This window comes from Macaca thibetana, chromosome 18 (genome assembly GCF_024542745.1).
Source record: "Macaca thibetana thibetana isolate TM-01 chromosome 18, ASM2454274v1, whole genome shotgun sequence".
NCBI classification, from domain to species: domain Eukaryota; kingdom Metazoa; phylum Chordata; class Mammalia; order Primates; family Cercopithecidae; genus Macaca; species Macaca thibetana.
This window is the reverse complement of record NC_065595.1, coordinates 63,329,816-63,351,593: the sequence shown is the minus strand read 5'-3', so window position 1 is coordinate 63,351,593 and position 21,778 is coordinate 63,329,816. Positions and strand designations below refer to the sequence as shown.

The 21,778-nt window shown below is 42.3% G+C and overlaps 1 protein-coding gene and 1 non-coding gene across 6 annotated transcripts in view; both read left to right on the top strand.

The window, feature by feature from the left end:
• DLGAP1 (DLG associated protein 1) overlaps window positions 1-21,778 on the top strand; it is a 959,039-nt gene that overhangs the window by 574,221 nt on the left and 363,040 nt on the right. For all 5 annotated transcript variants that reach the window (XM_050767436.1, XM_050767440.1, XM_050767437.1 and 2 more), the window contains exon 5: window positions 17,472-18,500. In XM_050767436.1, coding sequence (XP_050623393.1) covers window positions 17,544-18,500 — 957 coding nt within the window. In that variant the 5' untranslated portion in view covers window positions 17,472-17,543. The remainder of the gene's footprint in view (window positions 1-17,471; window positions 18,501-21,778) is intronic.
• Window positions 2,827-2,933, top strand: LOC126941631 (U6 spliceosomal RNA). Its single transcript, XR_007721398.1, has one exon. It is a non-coding gene; the product is annotated as a U6 spliceosomal RNA (small nuclear RNA).

The window sequence follows — 21,778 nt, the reverse complement described above, 5'->3', positions numbered from 1 at the left end:
TATAAAAGATTACTTACAGAAGGCAGTTAATATGCCATCACCTAAGACATGATACCATCATCAACATTTTATACACAATATATTTGTTTATTGTCTGCCTCCCAACACAAGAATGTAATTGTCATGAAGCCATGGACTTTTGGAATTGTGTTCACTACTGAACCCCTGTTCCCTAGAACTGCACCTGTCATTTAGTAGATGCTGAATAAATATTTGTTGGGGAAAGAAAGAATACATGGATGCTAGTAACTAGCATTTGTGGATATCTGAGAAGTTATTGTCTGCGTTGGCTCACTTCTACATCAAGGTTAAAATTATTCACATTGTATCTACAGGTCTTGGTAGTGGAGATAAAAGGTGAGTAGCTGTGGTCTTGAGCTTAGCAGCATTCCTAAGCCAACATTTTTGGCTTTGTAGGGGCAGAAATGTGTGATATATTTCCTCACCTATCATAATGGTCACTCCTATAACAAAAGACAGGTTAACAAGAGAAAAGCATAATGAAGGTAACCAAAGTTTTATGTAACATGGGACTTCTCAGAAATGAAGACCCTAAGACCCAGGGAAAGCTTTTTTTATTCTTCGGTTTGATGAAGAATGGACAGCAGTGTAGAAATGTGATAGACTAAAGGGTGTGATCTAATCCTGACAAACTGAGCAGGGAACCTAGCAAGGCCTGACTGTTCAAATTCTTCTTAACCTCTTTGTGTAACCCTCCTGAATATGGGGCAGGGCCCCTCTGGAATGAAGGTCTTCAAGGGAGAAGGGGGAAGGCAGAGTGACCTTTCTGGGTTTCACGGCTTCCCTTGGAGGAGAGGGTTCTGGTTTCTGTGACACGCCTTGGGAAAGAGGAATTCTGGTTGCCATGACTCACTTCATGGGAGAAAGACAGATGAGACACAGGGGGTTGGGAGAAAGTCAAAGAGACATTGCTTCTGAGACCTTTCCGATGTCCTTCAGTCCATAGTACTCGGCACACCAAGGTGCCATACTTTGGGGTACCATGTTCTGAGTTTTGACAGCTTGTACAAAGCTGTTGATTTATGAACATGATCTCAGGACCACTGATCCATACCTGATGGTATGCATTCCCAGAGGGCAGCTTGCTGGTTAGCTTCTTAGACATCAAATGTTTAAGCTGGATGAGTCTTCTTGTATTAAAACGAGGCAATATGATGAAATACAGTAGTATTATCCTTTTTGTATATTCATCTTTTCTTTAGCAGCTAAATCTTTCTTCAAAAGAAAGTCTGAAAGACAGTGGAGATCCACTGATTGACAGTGGTCCCTGCTGGGATGTTCCTGGCAGCCTAGAGTCTCTTGGTGCTTAGCAGGAAAGCTATTGAGGAGCAGGAAAGCTATTGAGGAGCAGGAAGAGCAGGTGCTTTAAGTCTTACAGACCTCAGTTGAAGTCCTAGCTTAGCTGCCTACTGGTTGTGCCCTGTGGGCAAGTTATTTAACTTCCATGAACCTCACTTTCTTCATCTGTGAAAAGGGAAGAAACCATGTCACACTTGCAAGCATGAGAAGGAGCATATATCAAGTTTTCAGCACATACATGTAATAAGCCCATTAATGAAGCAAAGCTTGTATTTTTCTAGATTCAAAAATACTAGTTAGATAATTCTGTATCTTACCGAGTGGCCTTGTTGCTCACTACAGAAAGAGAAAAAATCTTCCCTCATGACAAGAGTGGATTAGCAGCCAGGTTCTACACAAAATGTCCTTGTCTTCAGTGACATACAGAGAATTTGGTGTGGACTTTTCAACCACAGTTTCTTCAATCATTGCCATTGTAGTTTAGGAGACTCTAACTGCGGAGGAGGCGGAAGACGGACAAATGAGCCCCAGGACAGATGCGGCCTGTGTGCTGTGGATGAAACAGCAAAGCAGGCTTTAGCGGTCTTCATTAGCCGCTGCTCCAGTCCTTCCTGATCAGCACAATGGTTCCACTCTGCACGGTGCCGGCACTAACGATGCATTATTCCCAGTACAAAAATAGTCATCTTACTTATAAATTATCAAACTTTTCCCGTGGACATAGCTTGTTTCCTGAGCAGGAAAATTCCCATTCATGTATTTATTTGGCTAACATTTATTGAATGCATCTGTGCCTTGGGGACATCGAGCTGATTCTGATGCACACTCGAGTTTGAGAACAGTCAACGGATGATATCAAGTGAGGGAAAAAGCATATTGACATATTTTACATAATACAGAGGTATCTGGATATAGATTTGCTACCTCTACTACAATTTGTTTCCACAAGGGATTAAAGTGGTTTATGAGATTGTGGGGTGTGTGTGTGTGTGTGTGTGTGTGTGTGTGTGTGTGTGTGTATGGATTAAACACCCAAGGGAAATACAATGATAGTAGAATAAAAATGGAAAAGTACTAAAACCATCATGATTTTGCCATAGCTTTTCCTGATAACTTTCCTGGTATTCAAGCTGGTGGAGCACGCACTGCTCGAAGTGGAAACATGCTCATCTTACAAGAGTAATAGCACCTGCACGATTAAAGACAGTTGGTAAGCACACAGTTTTGTTAATACTGACACCTGAGAGGAATTTACCACATGGTAAATTCAGAAGTCAATCTTTGCTGAGGCAGGCAACGTCTCGACAGTAAAAACCATAGCAAGTATAAATGCCTGTTTCGTATAGTTCCCTTACATAGGCTAGTGGCTTAACATCTAAGAGCAGTTGAAAGGGCCAAACGAGGAGGTCAAGTCTGTAGCTCTCAGACAATCTGGCCAACATCTGAATAGTATCATCAAAGATCATATCAGAGGTAGAAATGGAAGGCAATAAAAAGGTAAAAGGAGTACTCGCTTCAGCAACACATATACTAAAATGGGAATGATACAGAGAAGATGAGCATGACCCCTGCACAAGGATGACATGCAAATTCATGAAACATTCCATATTTTTAATCCTAAAATTCATATAGAACCAAAAAAGAGCATAAACTGCAAAAAGCAATACTAAGCAAAAAGAACAAAGCTAAAGGCATCACATTACCTGACTTCAAATTATACTAACAAGGCTATAGTAACCAAAACAGCAAGATACTAGCATAAAAATAGATACATAGATCAATGGAACAAAAAACAAAACCCAGAAATGACCGATCTTTGGCAAAGTAAACAAAAACATACACTGGGGAAAGGATACCCTATTCCATAAATGGTGCTAAGAAAATTGGATAGCCATGTGCAGAATGAAAACTAGACTCCTATTTCTCAGGGTACACAAAAATTAACTCAAGATGGCTTAAAGGTTTACATGTAAGACCTGAGAGTATAAAAGTTCTAGAAGAAAATCTAAGAAAAACTCTTCTGGATGTTGGCCTAGACAAAGAATTCATGACTAAGACCTCAAAGATGTAAATGCAACCAAAAAAAAAAAAAAAACAACATGGGATTTCAATTAAACTAAAAAGCTTCTGTACAGCAAAAGAAATACTCAGACAACTTACAGAATAGGAGGAAATATTTGCAAATTATGCAACTGACAAAGGACTAATATCCAGAATATACAGGGAACTCAAGCAACTCAACAATTTCAGAAACCAAATAACCCCATTAAAGAGTGAGCAAAGGACATGAACAGACATTTTTCAAAAGAAGACATACAAGTGACTGATAAGCATATGAAAGAATGTTCAATATCACTAATCATCAGAAAAATGCAAATTAAAAATGCAAATTAAAACCACAGTGAGATACCATCTTACACCAGTCAAAATGGCTATCATTAAAAAAATCAAAAAATAACAGATGCTGGCAAGGATATGGAAAAATGAGAAAATGTCCATACACTTTTGGTGGGAATGTAAATTAGTACAACCTCTATGAAAAATGTATGGAGAGTTCTTAAAGAACTAAAGTAGAACTACCATTTGATCCAGCAATCCCACCACTGGGTGTCTACCTAAAGAAAAAGATACCTGCACTCATGTTTATTACAGCACTATTCAGAATTGCAAAGTCATGGAGTCAACCTGTGTTCACCAATAGATGATTGAGTTAGTATTATTATTATTACTATTTTTTGAGATTAAGTTTCGCTCTTGTCGCCCAGACTGGAGTGCAGTGGTGCAGTCTCGGCTCACTGCAACCTCCACCTCCCAGATTCAAGCAATTCTCCTACCTCAGCCTCCTGAGTAGCTGGAATTACAAGCACCCGTCACCAGGCCTAGCTAATTTTTGTATTGTTTTAGTCGAGACGGGATTTCACCATGTTGGCCAGGCTGGTCTCAAACTCCTGGCCTCAGGTGATCGACCTGCCTCGGCCTCCCAAAGTGCTAGAATTACAGGCATGAGCCACCATGCCCGGCAATGATTGCATTTTAAATGTGGTATATATATACCATGGAATACTGCTTAGCCATAAAAATGAATGAAGCCGTGTCTTTTGCAGCAACATAGATGGAGCTGGAGACCATTATCTTAAGTGAAATAACTCAGAAAAAGAAAGTTAAACACTACATGTTCTCCCTTAGGAGATAAATAATGTGTACACATGGACATAAAGAATGGAATAACAGACATTGGAGAATCAGAAGCATGGGAGGGTGGTGAGGGATGAGAAATTACTTAATAGGTACAATGTACACTTTTCAGGGGATGGCTACACTAAAAGCCCAGCCTTTACTTCTACACAATCTAACAAAATTGCACTTGTATCCCTAAACGTATAAAAAAATTAAATATATATATTTTATATATATTTATACACGTATATATATAAAGCCAGAGGAGAAAGGAAGTGGTTAGATTTGAACAAAATATGGAACAGGAATTGCACGCTGTCCTAAAAACCTTGTCTTTGAAGAGTATGCTGCTCTGAGCCAGCTACACCTCCTAAATTGAGATGTTTTCTCACTCCTTAACTCTTGCATCTTCTAGACTTCTTTTTTTCCAAAGCCTTTTACTTGGTGCATTACATATGCGACATGTACCATACAATCTAGCACTTGATTAGATTCTGACTTGTATTGTTTGCTGATTGTTCACGTTTATGTGATTTATTTTCTCAACTAGATTGTAAATTAGATGAGGCCTATCATTTCCATGATTCCTTTAGTCAGGGAATATTTTAAGAAGGAGGCTATATTTGTACCTACTCTTCCAGAAGGAATAAGAATTTGTACGGAGATTGGAAGTGAGTATTTTAGAGAGCATGAAACACAGAATCAATGGGGAATGTGGCATGTGGGGAAGAATACAAGGAGCCCAGTGTCACTGGAGCTGAGCTGTGTGGAGTATGGGATGGGGAGACAGGGCTGTCTGGCAGATGGAGGCCAGGTCAGGAAACCTCCCACCTTGAGTCACATTCAAAGTCTTAGTTATATTGAAAAAGTATAGAGGGTCTGAGAAGAATTTAAAGTGAAAGAATGGCATAATCAGGTAACAAACATTACATTACAAATGATACTGTTAGCAATATGAAATAGACTCTGTGCGTGTGTGTGTGTGTGTGTGTTTTTTTTTAGAGGTGATAAGAACAGTCATTATGGCCTAGTGATTAAGAACATGCTGTGTTCAAAATGTAGTAACTGGATGGGTACGGTGGCTCAAGGAGCTAATCCCAGCACCTTGGGAGACTGAGGTAGGAGTACTGCTTGATGCCAGGAGCTGGAGACCAGCCTGGGCAACATAGTGAGACCCCCATCTCTACAAAAAAAAGAAAAAGAAAAGAAAAAAATTGTCCAGGCATGGCGGCACATTCCTGTAATCCCAGCTGTGCAGGAGGATTCCCTAAGCCCACGAGTTCCAGGTTACAGTGAGCTATAATCCTGGGCATCAGAGCGAGATCTTATCTCTAAAAAAATTTAACAATTACTAAATATATTATCTCAGACAAGTTATTTCCTCTTTAAAAGTCTGCTTTCTTATCCAGAGATTAGTCCCTACCACGTTGGGTTGTTTGACAATGAAATGAGATCATGCATTTAAAGTGGACAGCACGTGCCTGGTATCTAGTTATGATTCCTAGAGGCACAGACCATTCCATTTTTATTCACTTGACGTTTATTGGTTACTACTTTGTTTTTCCAACCAAGTCTAGATGAGAAATAATGAGTAGACTCGAGGGCTTAGGACAGCTGGAACAGAACCAGGAGACCCATGATACTATTCCTAATCAGCTTTGGGAGTAGAGCCGAGAGTGGACGCTGGGAATTTGCCATGGCACCAGTCCCATCCCCAGCGACACTCAGCAGCCTCTGTGTGGAAAAACAGAAGGACAATGGAATCAGTCCTTGGTGTATATTGTCCACAGTGAGTGAGGTAGAAGGATCATACAGCAAGGGACCTGAGGGGGCTAAAAAAAAAAAAAAATGTTTGACCTGCTGTCTCTCCTAGGCTGGCAAGGGAGGAAGTGAAGACCACCAGGAATGGATAGAATGGGAGAAGAGGGCAGAGCTGAGGAACCAGTGAATGGAATAAACTATCATGAGAACCATCAGAGGGCAGGAAAAGTGGGAGTGAGGGAACAAGAAAATTTATGAGACAGGAATTTGAAGGTATAATGTTAAAAATTTTCAATTTTTGCTACAGTGCCCAGTGCACTGCATGTAATAATAGCTATTCAATAAATAATTGTTGAATTAAAGTCACATGTATTGATCTGATTTGACTTCATGCTCAGTACAGGCAAAGACTATTTGGCTGATACCTTACAAACCAACACTCTTATCTGCCAAAACTTAATCCAGAAATAAGCTGGTGCAGTGGTGCACATCTATAATTCCAGCACTTTGGGAGGCTGAGATGAGAGGATCACTTGTGCCCAGGAGTTCAAGTCTGCAGTGAGCCATGATTATGCCAGTGCACTGCAGCCTGGGTGACAGAGCAAGACCCTGTCTCTAAAATAAATAAAATTTAATACAAACAAAAATACTTTAATCCAGAAACAATGAATGTCATCATACTTCCTTCTCTATCACAGCAAAAAAATATTTCAGAAGGTTGACTGGATGTGGATTTGTTTGTTTAAAATTTAAGACTGGGTATAGAATTCTAAAAGATAATAAAAACCGGTTCCAAAATGAAAAAAGTTAGAAGGGTCAGATTCCTAGATGTATAAAGAGTCAGAATAAGGCACTTTAAAAATGATGGGAAGACGGAAGCAGGAGGAAGGGGCAGTGTTTGAGGAATTACAAATCTAATTCCCATTAACAGCAACTATTGCAGAGGTCAGGGCAGGCCAAACTCACTGAAAGAGAAAGACTCTGTAAGGTGTTGAAAACAGCCGATTGCAGAGATTGTCCTCCTCACTTCCTACATGGTATCTGACCACTGCTCGCTCATGCAGGCATTGATGATAGTTTTCAAAGAGTGTATGTATAGTCTGAATTAGCGTGCATACTGTATCCAAGCCAATAAATACTTAAATGGGTATAAAACTGTATAAGGATAACTTAGCCAGTTCTGCTGGGGCTGCTTCAGAGACTGACTCACATTGGCCCCACTTAGATGTAGACCACAGCGGTGGAGGTTCTGTATGCTTGCAGTTACCCACTGGGCAGGAGGGTCCCCTTTACTTGGATGAGTAAGTTTTGTGGGCCTGCCCTGGTTCTGCCGCATGTGACCACAGAGTCTCACCCTCTGGGCAGGGAGCCAGGCCTAACTAGACCTACAAGGCCATTAGGCAGCTGCTGTCTGTGTCTTTCCCTGGGATTCCATGACTGGCTCCTCTCTTGCCTCCACACACACTCCCTCTGTAGGGCCCATGGCTAACGCTGCCCCACAGTTCAGTAGCATCAACTCTGGCTTCCAGTGGGGCCGACGTGGGCCCTTCCTTTACTTGACCTGGAAGATAAGCTCACCAGAGTCCAGTGATTCTAGGAACATCCCCACCTAAATTTCCCAAAGTGAACATCTCATTAGCTCATTGAAGGCTCTGCATGGATGCCCCTGAATCCAGTTTTCCATCAGCTCAGAGAATGTGGTGATCGCCTTCAACAGTCCTGGCCACAGTGTCATCAGGAGATGCTGTGAGTAGGGAAGAAATTCCCAAAAGCAGGTGTCAGCTAAACAGCTACCACAACCAGGCTTAGTATCTGCACTTTTGGGGTCTCAGCACTCAGGAAAGTAGATTTGTACAGCAAACTTGGTGAGAACAGCAACAACATTTAAAGAAAGAGACTTTAAAAGAGAAAATTTGATTCAGGTAAATATATGTATATGCATGTATGTATATATAAAGTCTGGCTGTAAAACAAGTTGTCTAGAATGTGCCAGAACATGTTCACAAGACTACTCAGCTAGTCATGAGCAGTCTGGACAAAAATAACTTGGCTTCATCAGAGGCTATTTCCACTGCTTCTTTTCAAGTTGTGTTGTCATATTGTTTTGATTGTCATTGTTTTTGTGTTTTTTCCATCTTCCATCACGGCTGTCTTTAGGTACCATTAAACGGCTTTATTCTGTCATCATTGCTTCTTTCTCCTAGATTTATCAGTAGTTTGCAAGTTTTTCCCAACTTTTTTTGGAGTAAACACTGATGGGTTTTTCTCTTCTCTGTGAATATTCTACTCCCATCAATTGTACCCCATAAGATAGGCAGTCCCCCTGCTGCGGCACCTCCTGAAGGGCACTGGTCCATGGCCGGTCAAGGTAACCACATTCTCTTAGCAGGCTCCCAGGGGAATTCATCTGTCCATTTAGCCGAGATAACCAACCCTCTCCTGGAAATCCAAATAAGAACAATTCCATAGGAAGCATATCTCCGAGGTCTCGTAGAGTCAGCACAGGCACCTTTGAACTCTGACAGTCCAAAATAACATTAGGAGATGTTATCGTTTACTGCCTGGATTATCTTCACATAAAAATCACTTCCTAAGTCCTACGACATTTTGCTCAGCCACCAATATAAATGATGACCTATTAATCATTTCTCAAAGAACACTACCTTCCACCTTTTTATTCTCAAAAACTGTTATGAAACCACTTTTTAAAAGCTTTGTATGGAGACGCGGGTGATTGTAATTGTGCTGCCTACTGTGACCAAATTGGAGAAGATTTCAGTTGAGTCGTTGGTTTTTTTTTTTTTTTTAACAATACCATATCTTTTGAAAAGGAAATGCCTCTGAAGGCATTTATTTGTAGGAGCAGACTGATTGACAGAGGTATTCACAGACGAAATCAAACTGCAGATGATTAGGATAGCAATCAATGTTAATGAAAAGCCAAAATACATTCTGCATCTATAAAATGGCTCAGCATTGTACTCTGCGTAATATAATTGGTATATTTCAGAATGTGCTTATTCAAAGGTGCTCTAATAGTACTTGTATAATTTTAAGTATACAACACATGAAAATCTTCAGGTAAGGAAGCCTGGAAAAGTGAAAGAATATGACATTCAGTTATCCTCTGCAGGTACAATTTCAGATGGTCAGAAAATATCCAAACGGTAGGCATTTGGACAACGTTAACTCACATTCTCACCTCTGTTAAGTTTTCTGTTTACTTTTCTTTTTCTTTTTTTTTTTTTTTTGAGATGGAGTCTCACCCTGTCACCCAGGCTGCAGTGCAGTGGCCACGATCTCGGCTCACTGCAAGCTCCGCCTCCTGGGTTCACACCATTTTCCTGCCTCAGCCTCCCAAGTAGCTGGGACTACTGGCGCCCACCACCACATCTGGCTAATTTTTTGTATTTTTAGTAGAGACAGGGTTTCACCATGTTAGGATGGTCTCGATCTCCTGATCTGCCCACCTTGGCCTCCCAAAGTGCTGGGATTACAGCGTGAGCCACCAAGCCTGGCCGTTTTCTGTTTACTTTTACCCAAAAGTGCCATGGTTTCATTTTTTAGTAGTAAGAACCATTTTCTGATTTTAAAAAGTAATAATTTAAAATCATCAGTCTGTTGGGCATTCATCATTCTCGATCTCTGTAGAATTGGAATTTATTATAAGTAAATGGGAAAATTAATTTTATTCTGTCTAAAAAAAATGTCATGTATGTGTTCAGACTGTGGTTGGAACATACATGTGTGGGCAAGGAGGCCTGAATCAGGAGACACTGCCGTAGCTTGCCAGGACATTGTCCCCATCTCTTGGCATACTCCTTCTTTTCTTCCAGTCTTCTCTCATAAACTGCTCTTGCAAGAAATCATTGCTTCTTTGAGATCTTTCGGCGCCTCCCCACTCCCACATGTATTCTCTAACTACAGGTAGAGAAATCTTTAGTACAAGTGTGACCATGCCACTGTCTTGTTTAAATTCCTCTAATGGACTACCACCACCTGCAAATACAGTGCTACATCCTGACATAGCTTCACCAGGGATCTCAAGATTTTGCCTGGACTACCTGTTTCACTTAGGAACAGGTGCAGATGCACAGTTTAGTGCACAAAGTTACAGAAAGCAAAATAACTGTAAGCTATTTTGTCTCTTCTCTCTCCACACATATTCCCTCTGCAGAGCCCTTGGCTAAAGTTGCCACATGGTTCAATAGCATGGGACTCTGGCTTCCTATGGGGCCAACACAGGCCCTTCCTTTACTTGGTAAGGAAACAAGATAAAGGTCTGTTTTTCTCTCAACTAAACAAAATGCAGAGGTGCACATCCAGGGCTGGTATGGCACCCCACTGTAGGTCAGAACATTTATCTTTTGGTTCTCTAATCCTCAAACTGTAATTTCCACCTCAAGGTAAAGATCACTATTCACCCAGTCCCATCAGCTGCTTTTCTTTACCCGGAAAGGGTAAAGAAAGGTATGCCCCTCACTTTAGAGATGTTTTCCAGAAATTGCACATGCCATTTCAAATTATATTCCATTAGCCGGCATTAGTCACCCAGGCACATCTAGGCAGACTGAAAAATGTAGTCATTGTTCGGGGCTGTTTGTACTTTTCAACAAGAGAATCCTTTCTTTCTCTTTAGTGGAATGTTATAACCTGGCATGGACAAGCTTCAGGCAGGTGGAGGGATGCCAAAAAGGTGACTTGAGAGATAGAGAGTAGAAGGATGATCATTTAGAGGCTGGGAAGGGTAGTTAAGGGGGTGCTGCTGAGGTGGGAGAGTGGGGAAGATTAATGGGTACAAAAAAATAGATGCAAGGCCAAATGAATGATAAGCTCTAGTATTTGATAGCACAATAGGGTGACTATAGTCAATAATAATCTAATTGCACTTTTAAAGACAACCATAAGAGTATAATTGGATTGTTTGTAACAAAAAGGATAAATGTTTGAGGTGATGGATATTCCATTTACCTTGATGTGACTATTAAACATTATATGCCTGTATCAAAATATCTCATGTACCCCAGAAATATATACATGACTAGGTACCCACAAAAATTCAAAAAAAAAAATTTAAGACAGCTTGACCCTGAAAAGATTCATGGAGATTTCCTCTTCCTGATGTCTCCTCAAACAAGAACACAGTGCCCCCGTTCTCCTGGGCAGGGTCCACCACTGTCTTTCTAAAGTAAGTCGTGATTGCCTGCCTGTCCTTCCTCATGGGGTAAGACAGGGGAGGACCTTCAGTATGCTCCTATTTCTGCATGTAAAGAAAAATCAAGAAAAGCAGCTCTAAATAAAGACATGCACAAAAATCAAAATGGAATAAGGACTTGCCAGCTTTGCAAGACTATTTCCCCTTTGTCAGCATCTTCTAATGTGTGGTGTGTTTGTGTTTTCCTTGGGTTTAATAAATTACCTACCTTGAAAATTTCCTTTACAGTGCTGGATTATTCTTGCTTTGGTCATCATCTGGACAGTAATAATTCTGCTCCAGGTGTGGGAACTCTGGAAAAACTGTGCATCTCACACTCTGAGCTTGTCTCATGGTCACAAACAGCGTCAAAAAATTATCCAAGCCAAAAAATCAGAAGTCATGGCACAATGGTAAAATTGAACTTAGAAGAATAATAAAACAGAATGTTGAAGTCACAGTGAACAAGAAAAAATTAGAGATAATCACTGGTAGTCATAGAAACCCTCATGAAGACATGTTGACCACAGTCCCCATCCTTGCTCAAAGAACAAGGCCTGCAAGGCAATTTCCCTATTTCCAGAAATTGTTATCATCAAAGTCTAATTAAGAGGTTGGCATCCTCTTTTTTCAAGAATGCATAGAAGAATGAGAGTTGTTATTTATCTCTTTTCACATTTTTTCATGGCTAGGTCATGAAATGCATACACTGAATCCCTAGTGGCCAAAGGGCTTATGACATGGCTCTCACAATATATCATAAGCCCTCTGGCCACTAGGGATTCACTGTAGGCATTTGGTCATCTTTGCAGCAGCAGACAAGCAAGGGATGTTCAATTAATGCTTTCTAATGACGCTGTTGGTCACACCATAGGTGGGAGCAAGTGGTGCCCATGGATACAACTTATAAACATTAATTAGGAGAGGGGGGAAAAAAGAGACAAATGTGCTGGAAAGGGAGTTTAAGAGTAAGGCAAGAGGAACATGAAGAATGAGAGAAAGAAGAGCAGGACCTCCACAGTAGGTGCCACCAACAACTGTCTACCCATTGCCAGTGGCCTTAGGATTTTAGATCATTTTCCCTTGCTCACCAGGAAGTCGCAGAATGTGTTCCCTTTTATGATCACAAACTCCCCTATTTTCGTTTTAAAATGACAAGATAGAAGAGAGTGTAAGATTTGTTATAGAAAGGGCCAAGGTATTAAGTTGTGTATTTGGCCTTGACCAGAAAGATAGATTTAGCATTTAGAAATGTTTATTGCCATTTTATGACCTTATTTTCCCACATCACAGAGAAAACAGATCAAGATCTCAATATCTCTTTTACAAATATAAGTAAGGAAGGAGGAACATTAGCTTATTTATTCTGGATGCAATTTGTTACCCTCCAAGAAAATAGAGGTGCTTGTCCTGTGCTGAAAATAGCCCAGTTAAATTTTAGTAAAAAATCACACTGTGTATGATTAATTTACAGAAATTATCATCGGTTACATCACTTAACTTAAATCATCATTAGTGGCCTTAAACAACTTCGTTTGCTCTGCTTGTCCTCAGGTAACATCATCTTGCATGGAATGTTGCTCACATATTAAAGATAATTAAATACTGAATACCTGATTAAAATAATCTTGTATATTTTGGAATAAACATGTATAATTCATGTTTTCAGCTCTTGCCAGTTTCACATTTTATTTAGCAGAAAATATCTACCCAAGACTCAACTGCTTGAGAAGGAAAGTTCGAAATATTATCCCGTATTATTTTATATATTGAGATTCTACTATATGTGATCATAAAACTTAGTATGTGTCTCTAATCCTAATAGAATCTTGTTTTTGCTTTTTACGTCTATATTTGAAAGGCAAAAATGTCCTCAGTGGAACCTGGTTTATAGAGGGAGACTTTCTTATGCAATGGATTTTTTGCATCTAAGTTAGTTTGTGCCACAGTTTTGCTAAAAACACATACCTCACCCTCTTACATTCTTCCTTGCCACAGCCTACTTTTAGGACCATAACTTCATACAAAGCAATCCCAAGGTGTTCTGTTTCATTAGTCTCTCACCAGTGGACATGTTTTTACCTATTGGTTCTTCCTTATCCACCGGTATCATAAGTCCTGAATACCTTTGTTGTCCTTTCAAAAGTCAGTTTCTCTCTCTCCTCCAGGCCGATTGCCCTCTGTCTAAGCATCCTGTAGTCAGCAGGTCAGGCAAGCTCCCCAGACTACTTCCAGACAGGTAGAACAGCAGAAGGTATGATATTGTCCAGTGAGGTGCAGAGTTAGAAGTCGAAGGTATACAGATCAGAGGAGATGTTCACCAGCCTGCTTCCTGCGTTGCTCTGAAAACCACTAGTCTTTGGAATGGTCACCCCGATGGAATGGTCCCCCCAACTATTGGGTATGTTTCCTTGGCCGCACCCAGCCTGGCCTTTGCCACACAGTCATGTTTTCATTAAACAGATGCTACCTGAATCACAACATGAACCACTTTGGGAAATGTTGCATTAATGCATTAAGTTATTGAGTAAATATTCTACTAACTTGATTCCCACTATCCACTAGGATAACACTTTACTAAATACTGGGTGGGTGAAACATAGTCCCTACCCTTAAGGACCTCACAATTTAGTAGACTAAGCAATTTTGAGTGACTGTACTGATTAAAACCTTTCAGCATTATCCCTGAACGCTCAATCCAGAAACTGGGAGACAGGAGGAAGAAAGAGCTTCACAAAGCATGGATAGAGATTGCCAACATTGTCATGAGCTCCCAGATGCACTATGTCTCATGGAATAGACAAGACCTGGCCTCTCAAAAATCTTTTTTCATGAGGCCTAGTGTGGGTGTTTGATATGTTTGTTTGTTTGTTTGTTTTTGAGATGGAATCTTGCTCTGTCACCCAGGTTGGAGTGCAGTGGCACGATCTTGGCTCGCTGCAACCTCCGCCTCCCGGATTCAAGCAATTCTCCTGCCTCAGCCTCTCAAGTAGCTGGGATTACAGGCTCCCGCCGCTATGCCCAGCTAATTTTTGTATTTTTAGTAGAGATGAGGTTTCACTATGTTGGCTAGGCTGGTCTTGAACTCCTGACTTCAGGTGACAAGCCTGCCTCGGCCCCCCGAAGTGCCGGGATTACAGGCGTGAGCCACCGCGCCCAGCCCTACGTTTTGTTTCTTAATTAAACCATATATCTATCTCTCTAGGAATATCTGAAATGACATTAGTGATATTTTAGAGAGTCACGTTGGCTTTCCAAGATGATTCTTTATATGGCAATTTTTGTATTGTAGGAAGTCTTGAAAGAAAATCAGGCTGTCAGAAGGAACTTGGTCAGGCACTGACTCTAACACTGTTTTAGAGTCCAAAGAAAATACTCTGCCCTGGTGGAGTAGCAGCCTCTGTTAGTTACTAAAGCTCCAGAAGATCCGAGCTTGGAAATGGACTGAGCTACCCTACATGGGATATGCATGAGTGACTTTTTCCTGAGGCTGAGCTATTAGGTCTGGGGCCCTTCACTCATGTCCCCAAGAACTTTTCAAGGGCCATCCTTTGGTCATTTTGCCATTGTCTATTAACTTTTTTTTTTTTTTTTTTTTTTTTTTTTTTTTTTTGAGACAGGGTCTCATTCTGTCACCCAGGCCAGGCTAAAGTGTAGCAGTGCATTCACAACTCACTGTAGCCTCAAGCTCCTGGGCTCAAGCAGTCCTCTCCCCACTTGAGTAGCTGGCACTAGAGGCATGCGCCACCACTCCCAGCTAATTTTTTTTTTTTTTTTGTAGAGACTGGGTCCCACTATTTTTCCCAGCTTGTCTCAGACTCCTGGGCTCAAGCAATTCTCCAACCTTGACCTCCCAAAGTGCTGGGATTATAGGCATGAGCCACCACACCTGGTCTTGTGCATAAATCTTCAACCAGAAACCTTAAACTAGGAAGAAGAGATACATGATCCTCAAATTAGCCAAGTCACGCTTACTTGTTCTCTCAGTTTGTTTAGAGAAAGCTCTTGACCCTCGATTGACAGAAACACCTGGGCAGATTTTCTCTACATTTCTGATTTATTTGCCATATCTTTACTTTTTCCCGTTCTGAGTAACCTGGGGGGATTGTTTGTGTGGTGCAGTTGTTCCTACAGAATTCAAAAAGGAAAGTATGCAACAGAAGACAGATATATCCTAGAAATATGAGGTGCCATTGGCTTCTGTTAGTCATCCTGTTGTTGTTTTTTTTGTTTGTTTGTTTGTTTTGTTTTGTTTTGAGACAGAGTCTTGCTCTGTCACCCAGGCTGGAGTGCAGTGGCATGATCTCGGCTCACTGCAAGCTCTGCCTTCTGGATTCATGCCATTCTCCTGCCTCAGCCTCCCAAGTAGCTGGGACCACAGGCACCCGCCACCTCGCCTGGCTAATTTTTTGTAGAGACTGGGTTTCACCGTGTTAGCCAGGATGGTCTTGATCTCCTGACCTCGTGATCCACCTGCCTCGGCCTCCCAAAGTGCTGGGATTACAGGTGTGAGCCACCACGCCTGGCTCATCTTGTTTTTTAACTCACATTTTCATTCACATTTATGGAGTGCTATTATTATGTGCTTACATGGCTGGATCGACACTAGGTGGGGGTACATAAGGTGACTAATAGACTGGGTGGCAAGGAATGTAAGCTGGAAGAGAGATCCTGAAGCAAGCAACTCTGTAGGTTCTGGGGAGTGAGTTTCAGATGTGGTGGAAACAGAAGACAGGAACTAATTCTCTCTGCTAGGAGAACCAGCAAAGGTCTCCCAGAGAAACGGAGCCCCTCTCTGGTTCTATCTTTAACGATTAACATGTAGAGACTAGCCTGACCAACATGGTGAAACCTCATAAATACAAAAATTAGCCAGCCATGGTAGCAGGCTCCTGTAATCCCAGCTACTCTAGAGGCTGGGGCAGGGGAATCACTTGAACCTGGGAGACAGAGGTTGCAGTGAGCCGAGATCGTGCCATTGCACTGTAGCCTGGGCGACAGAGCAAAAACTCCGTCTCAAAAAAAGAAAAAGAAACAAAAAGTAAGACCCAAGAAGCAAGAGAAAGATACATCCAGTTATTGTGGTCATAGAGGGGAGGAGAGTTATTCTTTCAAATAATTTAAAAACAATTTGCCTTTTTAAAAATATAGTTTCCTTTTCCTAGTTTTCTGTTTTCTTTTTTTTTTTTTTTTTTTTTTTTTTGGTTTTTTTCTTTTCTGAGACGGAGTCTTCCTCTGTTCCCCAGGCTGGAGTGCAGTGGGGCCATCTCGGCTCACTGCAAGCTCCACCTCCAGGGTTCAAGCAATTCTCCTGCCTCAGCCTCCCCAGTAGCTACGATTACAGGCACCCACCACCATGCCCAGCTAATTTTTGTATTTTAGTAGAGACGGTTTCACCATGTTGGCCAGGCTGGTCTCAAACTCCTGACCTCAGGTGATCTACCCGCCTGGGCTTCCCAAAGTGTGGGGAATACAGGCATGAGCCACCGCGCCCGGCTTCCATTTTCTGGTTTTCTAGCTTTACCTCCCCCTTCTTTCCCTACAGGCTTCGGAGTCAGCTTTCCTGCCCCACAGAGGTGACAAAGCTTTTCCAATAATGAATTCAAGCTGGTTTTAGGGACACTGATAAGTTCTGCCAAAAATGAACACAGTCGCAGATGGCACCCTCAAAAGATCAATACCAGGCCTGCAGGGTTGCTCACGCCTGTAATCCCAGCGCTTAAGGGAGGCCAAAGTGGGAGGATCGCTTGAGCCCAGGAGTTCGAGACCAAGTCTGGGCAATATAGTGAGACCTTGTCTCTACGAAAAATTAGCCAAGGGTGGTGGTGTCTGCCTGTAGTCCTAGCTACTCAGGAGGCTGTTGTGGAAGGATGGCTTGAGCCCAGGATGTGGAGGCTGCAGGAAGCAGAGATGGCACCTCTGCACTCCAGCCTGGGCAACAAAGCAAGACCCTGTAAAGTGCAATACCTAATTTCCAAGAGAAATATTAACGACTTTGCCCTCTTCTTCATTCCCCCAGATCTCTGCCCGAGACGGGTCTGGAACCTGACTCCCGGGTGTCCATGACCCCGGTGGCTGCTTCCCGTCCGCAATGAAAGGGCTATCGGGCAGCCGCAGCCATCACCACGGGGTCACCTGCGACTCGGCCTGTGACTCGCTGTCGCACCACTCGGACCGCAAGCCCTACCTGCTGAGCCCGGTGGAGCACCACCCCGCGGACCACCCGTACTACACCCAGCGGAACTCCTTCCAAGCTGAGTGCGTGGGACCCTTCAGCGACCCGCTGGCCAGCAGCACCTTCCCCCGCAGGCACTACACCTCGCAGCAGGAGCTGAAGGACGAGTGCGCCCTGGTGCCCCGCACCCTGGCCACCAAGGCGAACCGCATCCCCGCCAACCTGCTGGACCAGTTCGAGCGGCAGCTGCCACTCAGCCGCGATGGCTATCACACTCTGCAGTACAAGCGCACGGCTGTGGAGCACCGCAGCGACAGCCCCGGCCGCATCCGCCACCTGGTGCACTCGGTCCAGAAGCTCTTCACCAAGTCGCACTCCCTGGAGGGGCCGTCCAAGGGCAGCGTCAACGGGGGCAAGGCCAGCCCCGACGAGGCGCAGGCGGCGCGCTATGGCAAGCGCAGCAAGAGCAAGGAGCGGCGCGCGGAGCCCAAAGCCCGGCCCAGCACCTCCCCGGGCTGGTGGAGCTCGGACGACAACCTGGATGGTGACATGTGCATCTACCACACCCCCTCGGGCGTGATGACCATGGGCAGGTGCCCCGACCGCTCGGCCTCACAGTACTTCATGGAGGCCTACAACACCATCAGCGAGCAGGCGGTGAAGGCCTCCCGGAGCAACAACGACGTCAAGTGCTCCACCTGCGCCAACCTGCCGGTCACCCTGGACACCCCGCTGCTGAAGAAGAGCGCCTGGTCCTCCACGCTCACCGTGAGCCGGGCCCGGGAGGTTTACCAGAAGGCCTCGGTGAACATGGACCAGGCCATGGTGAAGTCCGAGTCGTGTCAGCAAGAACGCTCCTGCCAGTACTTGCAGGTACCATTTCTGTCAGTGATGGAGGCTTAGAAGTAGTACCTGGCATGCTTGTGTGGGCATTTCTCCTGGTTCTAGTCTTGGCACTACTCTGAATTTTCTATTAAGATATGAACCTGTGCAAATTATTTGGCATCTCTGTGCCGAATTGCTCATGTGGGGAAAATGCAAAGAACCCAGTGTTACCGACCTCATCGGGTTATCTTAAGATACTATATATCCAAGTGCTTTGAAAAGCACGCCTATGGAAAGGCAACGAGTTATGATGGCGTTCCTCTTCTGTCTGAGGGATCATAGGATGGGAAAGAGAGGAAAGGGAAGTCTACAGAGAATTTTAAAATAAGTCCACCTTTCTTTAATTCAAAAGTAAACGATGATCTTTTGAATTATGGAAAGAGTTTCCTTAAATCTATTCAGGGTTGTGGGGTGGTTTTCATTGTGAAATCCTGCCTGAAGCTATGTTAGAACACTGCGATGGTCATCACCAGCACCATCAGTAACTACACCCCACCTGAGCTTCCACCCCAAGGGCACAGCAAATCAGGAAGACACCCTGTGCCCTGAGGAGGTGGGGAGCTAGCCAGTTTGGGGACCTGACAAACACAGCTGCAGAGACCCAGGACAACAGAGAGGAGGAGGAAAAGGAGGAAGGATCAGAGAAGTAAAATACAATTAGTGTCAGGGCGTAAATCCCACACACCTACAGAGCCACGGCAGGCTGCTCTTCCCTGCCGCCGTCTCCTTATGTTTTCCTCCAGTGCACTGAAACCAGATGTTACCCGGAGAAAAATATAGGAGAGGGTCTTCTTCTTCCCTACCTCCTTGCTGTGGTATTGTAATTTTTCCCAAGACACATTTTTCCATAAGGAGGACTCTCATCTTTTCCTTTTTCGAAGTGTCTTTTCTTCTCTGTTCCCTCCTGGTAGCCTCATCTTAAAAAAAAAAATTACTGAGCTATAAAAGTATAACATACCCACTCCCATTTTACACTCCCACCTTAAGAAGAAATACAAAGAAAAATTCTTCCTTCGAGGAGTTCATCTTTTTTGCTCCCTTTGAACTCCTCCTGGCAAATCTGGCTCCCTTGGGAATGCCTCCACCAATCCCTGAGAAGACCCCAAGCTGGCAATCCCTGGACAAGGGCAGTGCCAGAGCCTGTTCTTGGAGTTCAGAAGAAGCACCAGCACATGGACAGTTTTCACACACAACACACAATAACGTGGTCCGTATTTCCCACTGAAGGTCGTGTTGCCTAATTTCCCGTAAGGTTGGTACATGTTAATAAGTTATCAAGAACTATAACAATTTCCGAGCTCAAAGAATCATTTAATCCACTTAGCATATGAAGAAGTAGACACCAAGAAAGGTAAATACTTAGTGAGTTAAACCGTTAGCATGTGGCAGAGGTGGGACCAGAACCCAGTCTCTTAACTTGGAGAAATGGCCATTATGAAGGTTGCAACTGAAAGCTCTAGAAACTCTTTAAGAACGTAAAGCTCACCCACCACTGAAAGTAAAGTATTTCGGTAAGGATATCTGTCTTGAAAAAAGTAAGGAGTAAAGAGATAAAAGCCCTAGAGTACCACACATTTTGTCTGCAAAAATTCTATGACCAGTGGCAAAAACAAAACAAATTGAAAGAAAAAAAAAAAAAACACCTGTACTTAAGTAAGTAATGATGAGATTAGATGAGAAGTATCAGAGTAAAGGATGCTGTGTATGGATCTAGCATAAGCCTTCATTAGTAATGAAATGTTTTCATTATATTTGCCTGTATGCCTACATTCTTCCTACCTTAGGTTCATTTTTCTTTCTTTTTTATACCTTTTTGGAGTCACAATCTCAGGTAGTGGTAAAACGTGGAAGGATAAGGAAAGAAAGAAGGAAAGTGATATTAATTGAAAATCTACTATATACCAGATGCTATAGCAAATGTGTTCACATTTCGTATTTCATTTAATCTTTGTAATAATCCTGAGATTACTGAATGTAATAATACTGTATTTTTATGAGAGAAGAAACTGACACTTAGAAATATCAAGTGATTTAAAGTCCCATGTTCTGGAGGTTGTACAACTGAGATTTAGACTCAGGTCTGTTTGATGACAAAGCCAAACTCTTTCTAATATGCCCTAGCACAGACCTGAAATCAAAGGCATGAAAAATGGTGAGCAAGAAGAAAATAAAATCTTTAAAATAAGCATATTATTATTAAAGTTTTTCAGTAAAATCAGAATGAAATCTTAAAGGCTGAAGTATGGGATTTAGTATAGTAGCATTATTGGATCTCCTTCTAAAAGATTTGAGAATTCTATTTTCAAATTATTTGCCTTCTTTAAGCCATTTTTTAATGAAACATTTGAGGCTTACAGAAAGGTATAAAGAAAAAACAAATAAAACACCCATTTATACATTACCCGTCATACAGAACTAAAACATTCATTACAATGGATCACATACACACTCGTATTAATCCCTTTTACCTCCCTTCTTCCCCAGAGTAATAGCTAATCTGTCTTTGACACCAAAGCACCTTTGTTTTTAATTCTGAAATTATTGAAACGTTGAAAATAGTTTCACATATTCTGTCCTACATTGGGCAATAATTAACCAAGCTAGTTCAACCTTTTAAATATAAACTAAACTCCAAGATAATCCTTATTAATAGATGTTGAATTTATTAAATTTCTATTTTATGCAAGGCTTTAAAACTAGGGGAAAAAAATCTATATTTCAATGTGGGGAGGTAGTATGTTAGTAAATGAATTAAATGTAAACCAGTGTGCACCTCCCAAACCATGTGCTGAGGCTGAAGAGATGCTGTAATGAAAGGGAAGAGAGAGCCAAACATTCATATGGGATCAGAGGAGAATAGAAAATACCTCCTGAGAAATGGGCTGCTGCTCCCTTCTTGCTTCTAGGAAATGAAAAGAGGATCTGCCATCCCGTGCAAGGGCTGCTGAGGAAGATGGGGTTAGCCCCCGCGCCAGCCGTTCCAAGGGAACACTTTCATCTATAGGCTCATTCTTAGAAGTAAATTTGGGAAAACAGAGAGGGAAAGGGTTTCTTTGGAGTTCTTTTTTTTTTTCTTTTCTTTTTCAGTTCTATTGCCTTAATTGCCAACTAATATTGAAGCTGGATTTATAAATGGATTTAACTTCAGTATTAGAGATTTAGTAGGCAAAGCACTATTCTACTAGTTCCAAGAGCATTCTAGTCCTTATTTGCCACTAACTAGTAACATGACCTGGAAACATTCTTTCAGCTCTCTGGACTTCCTT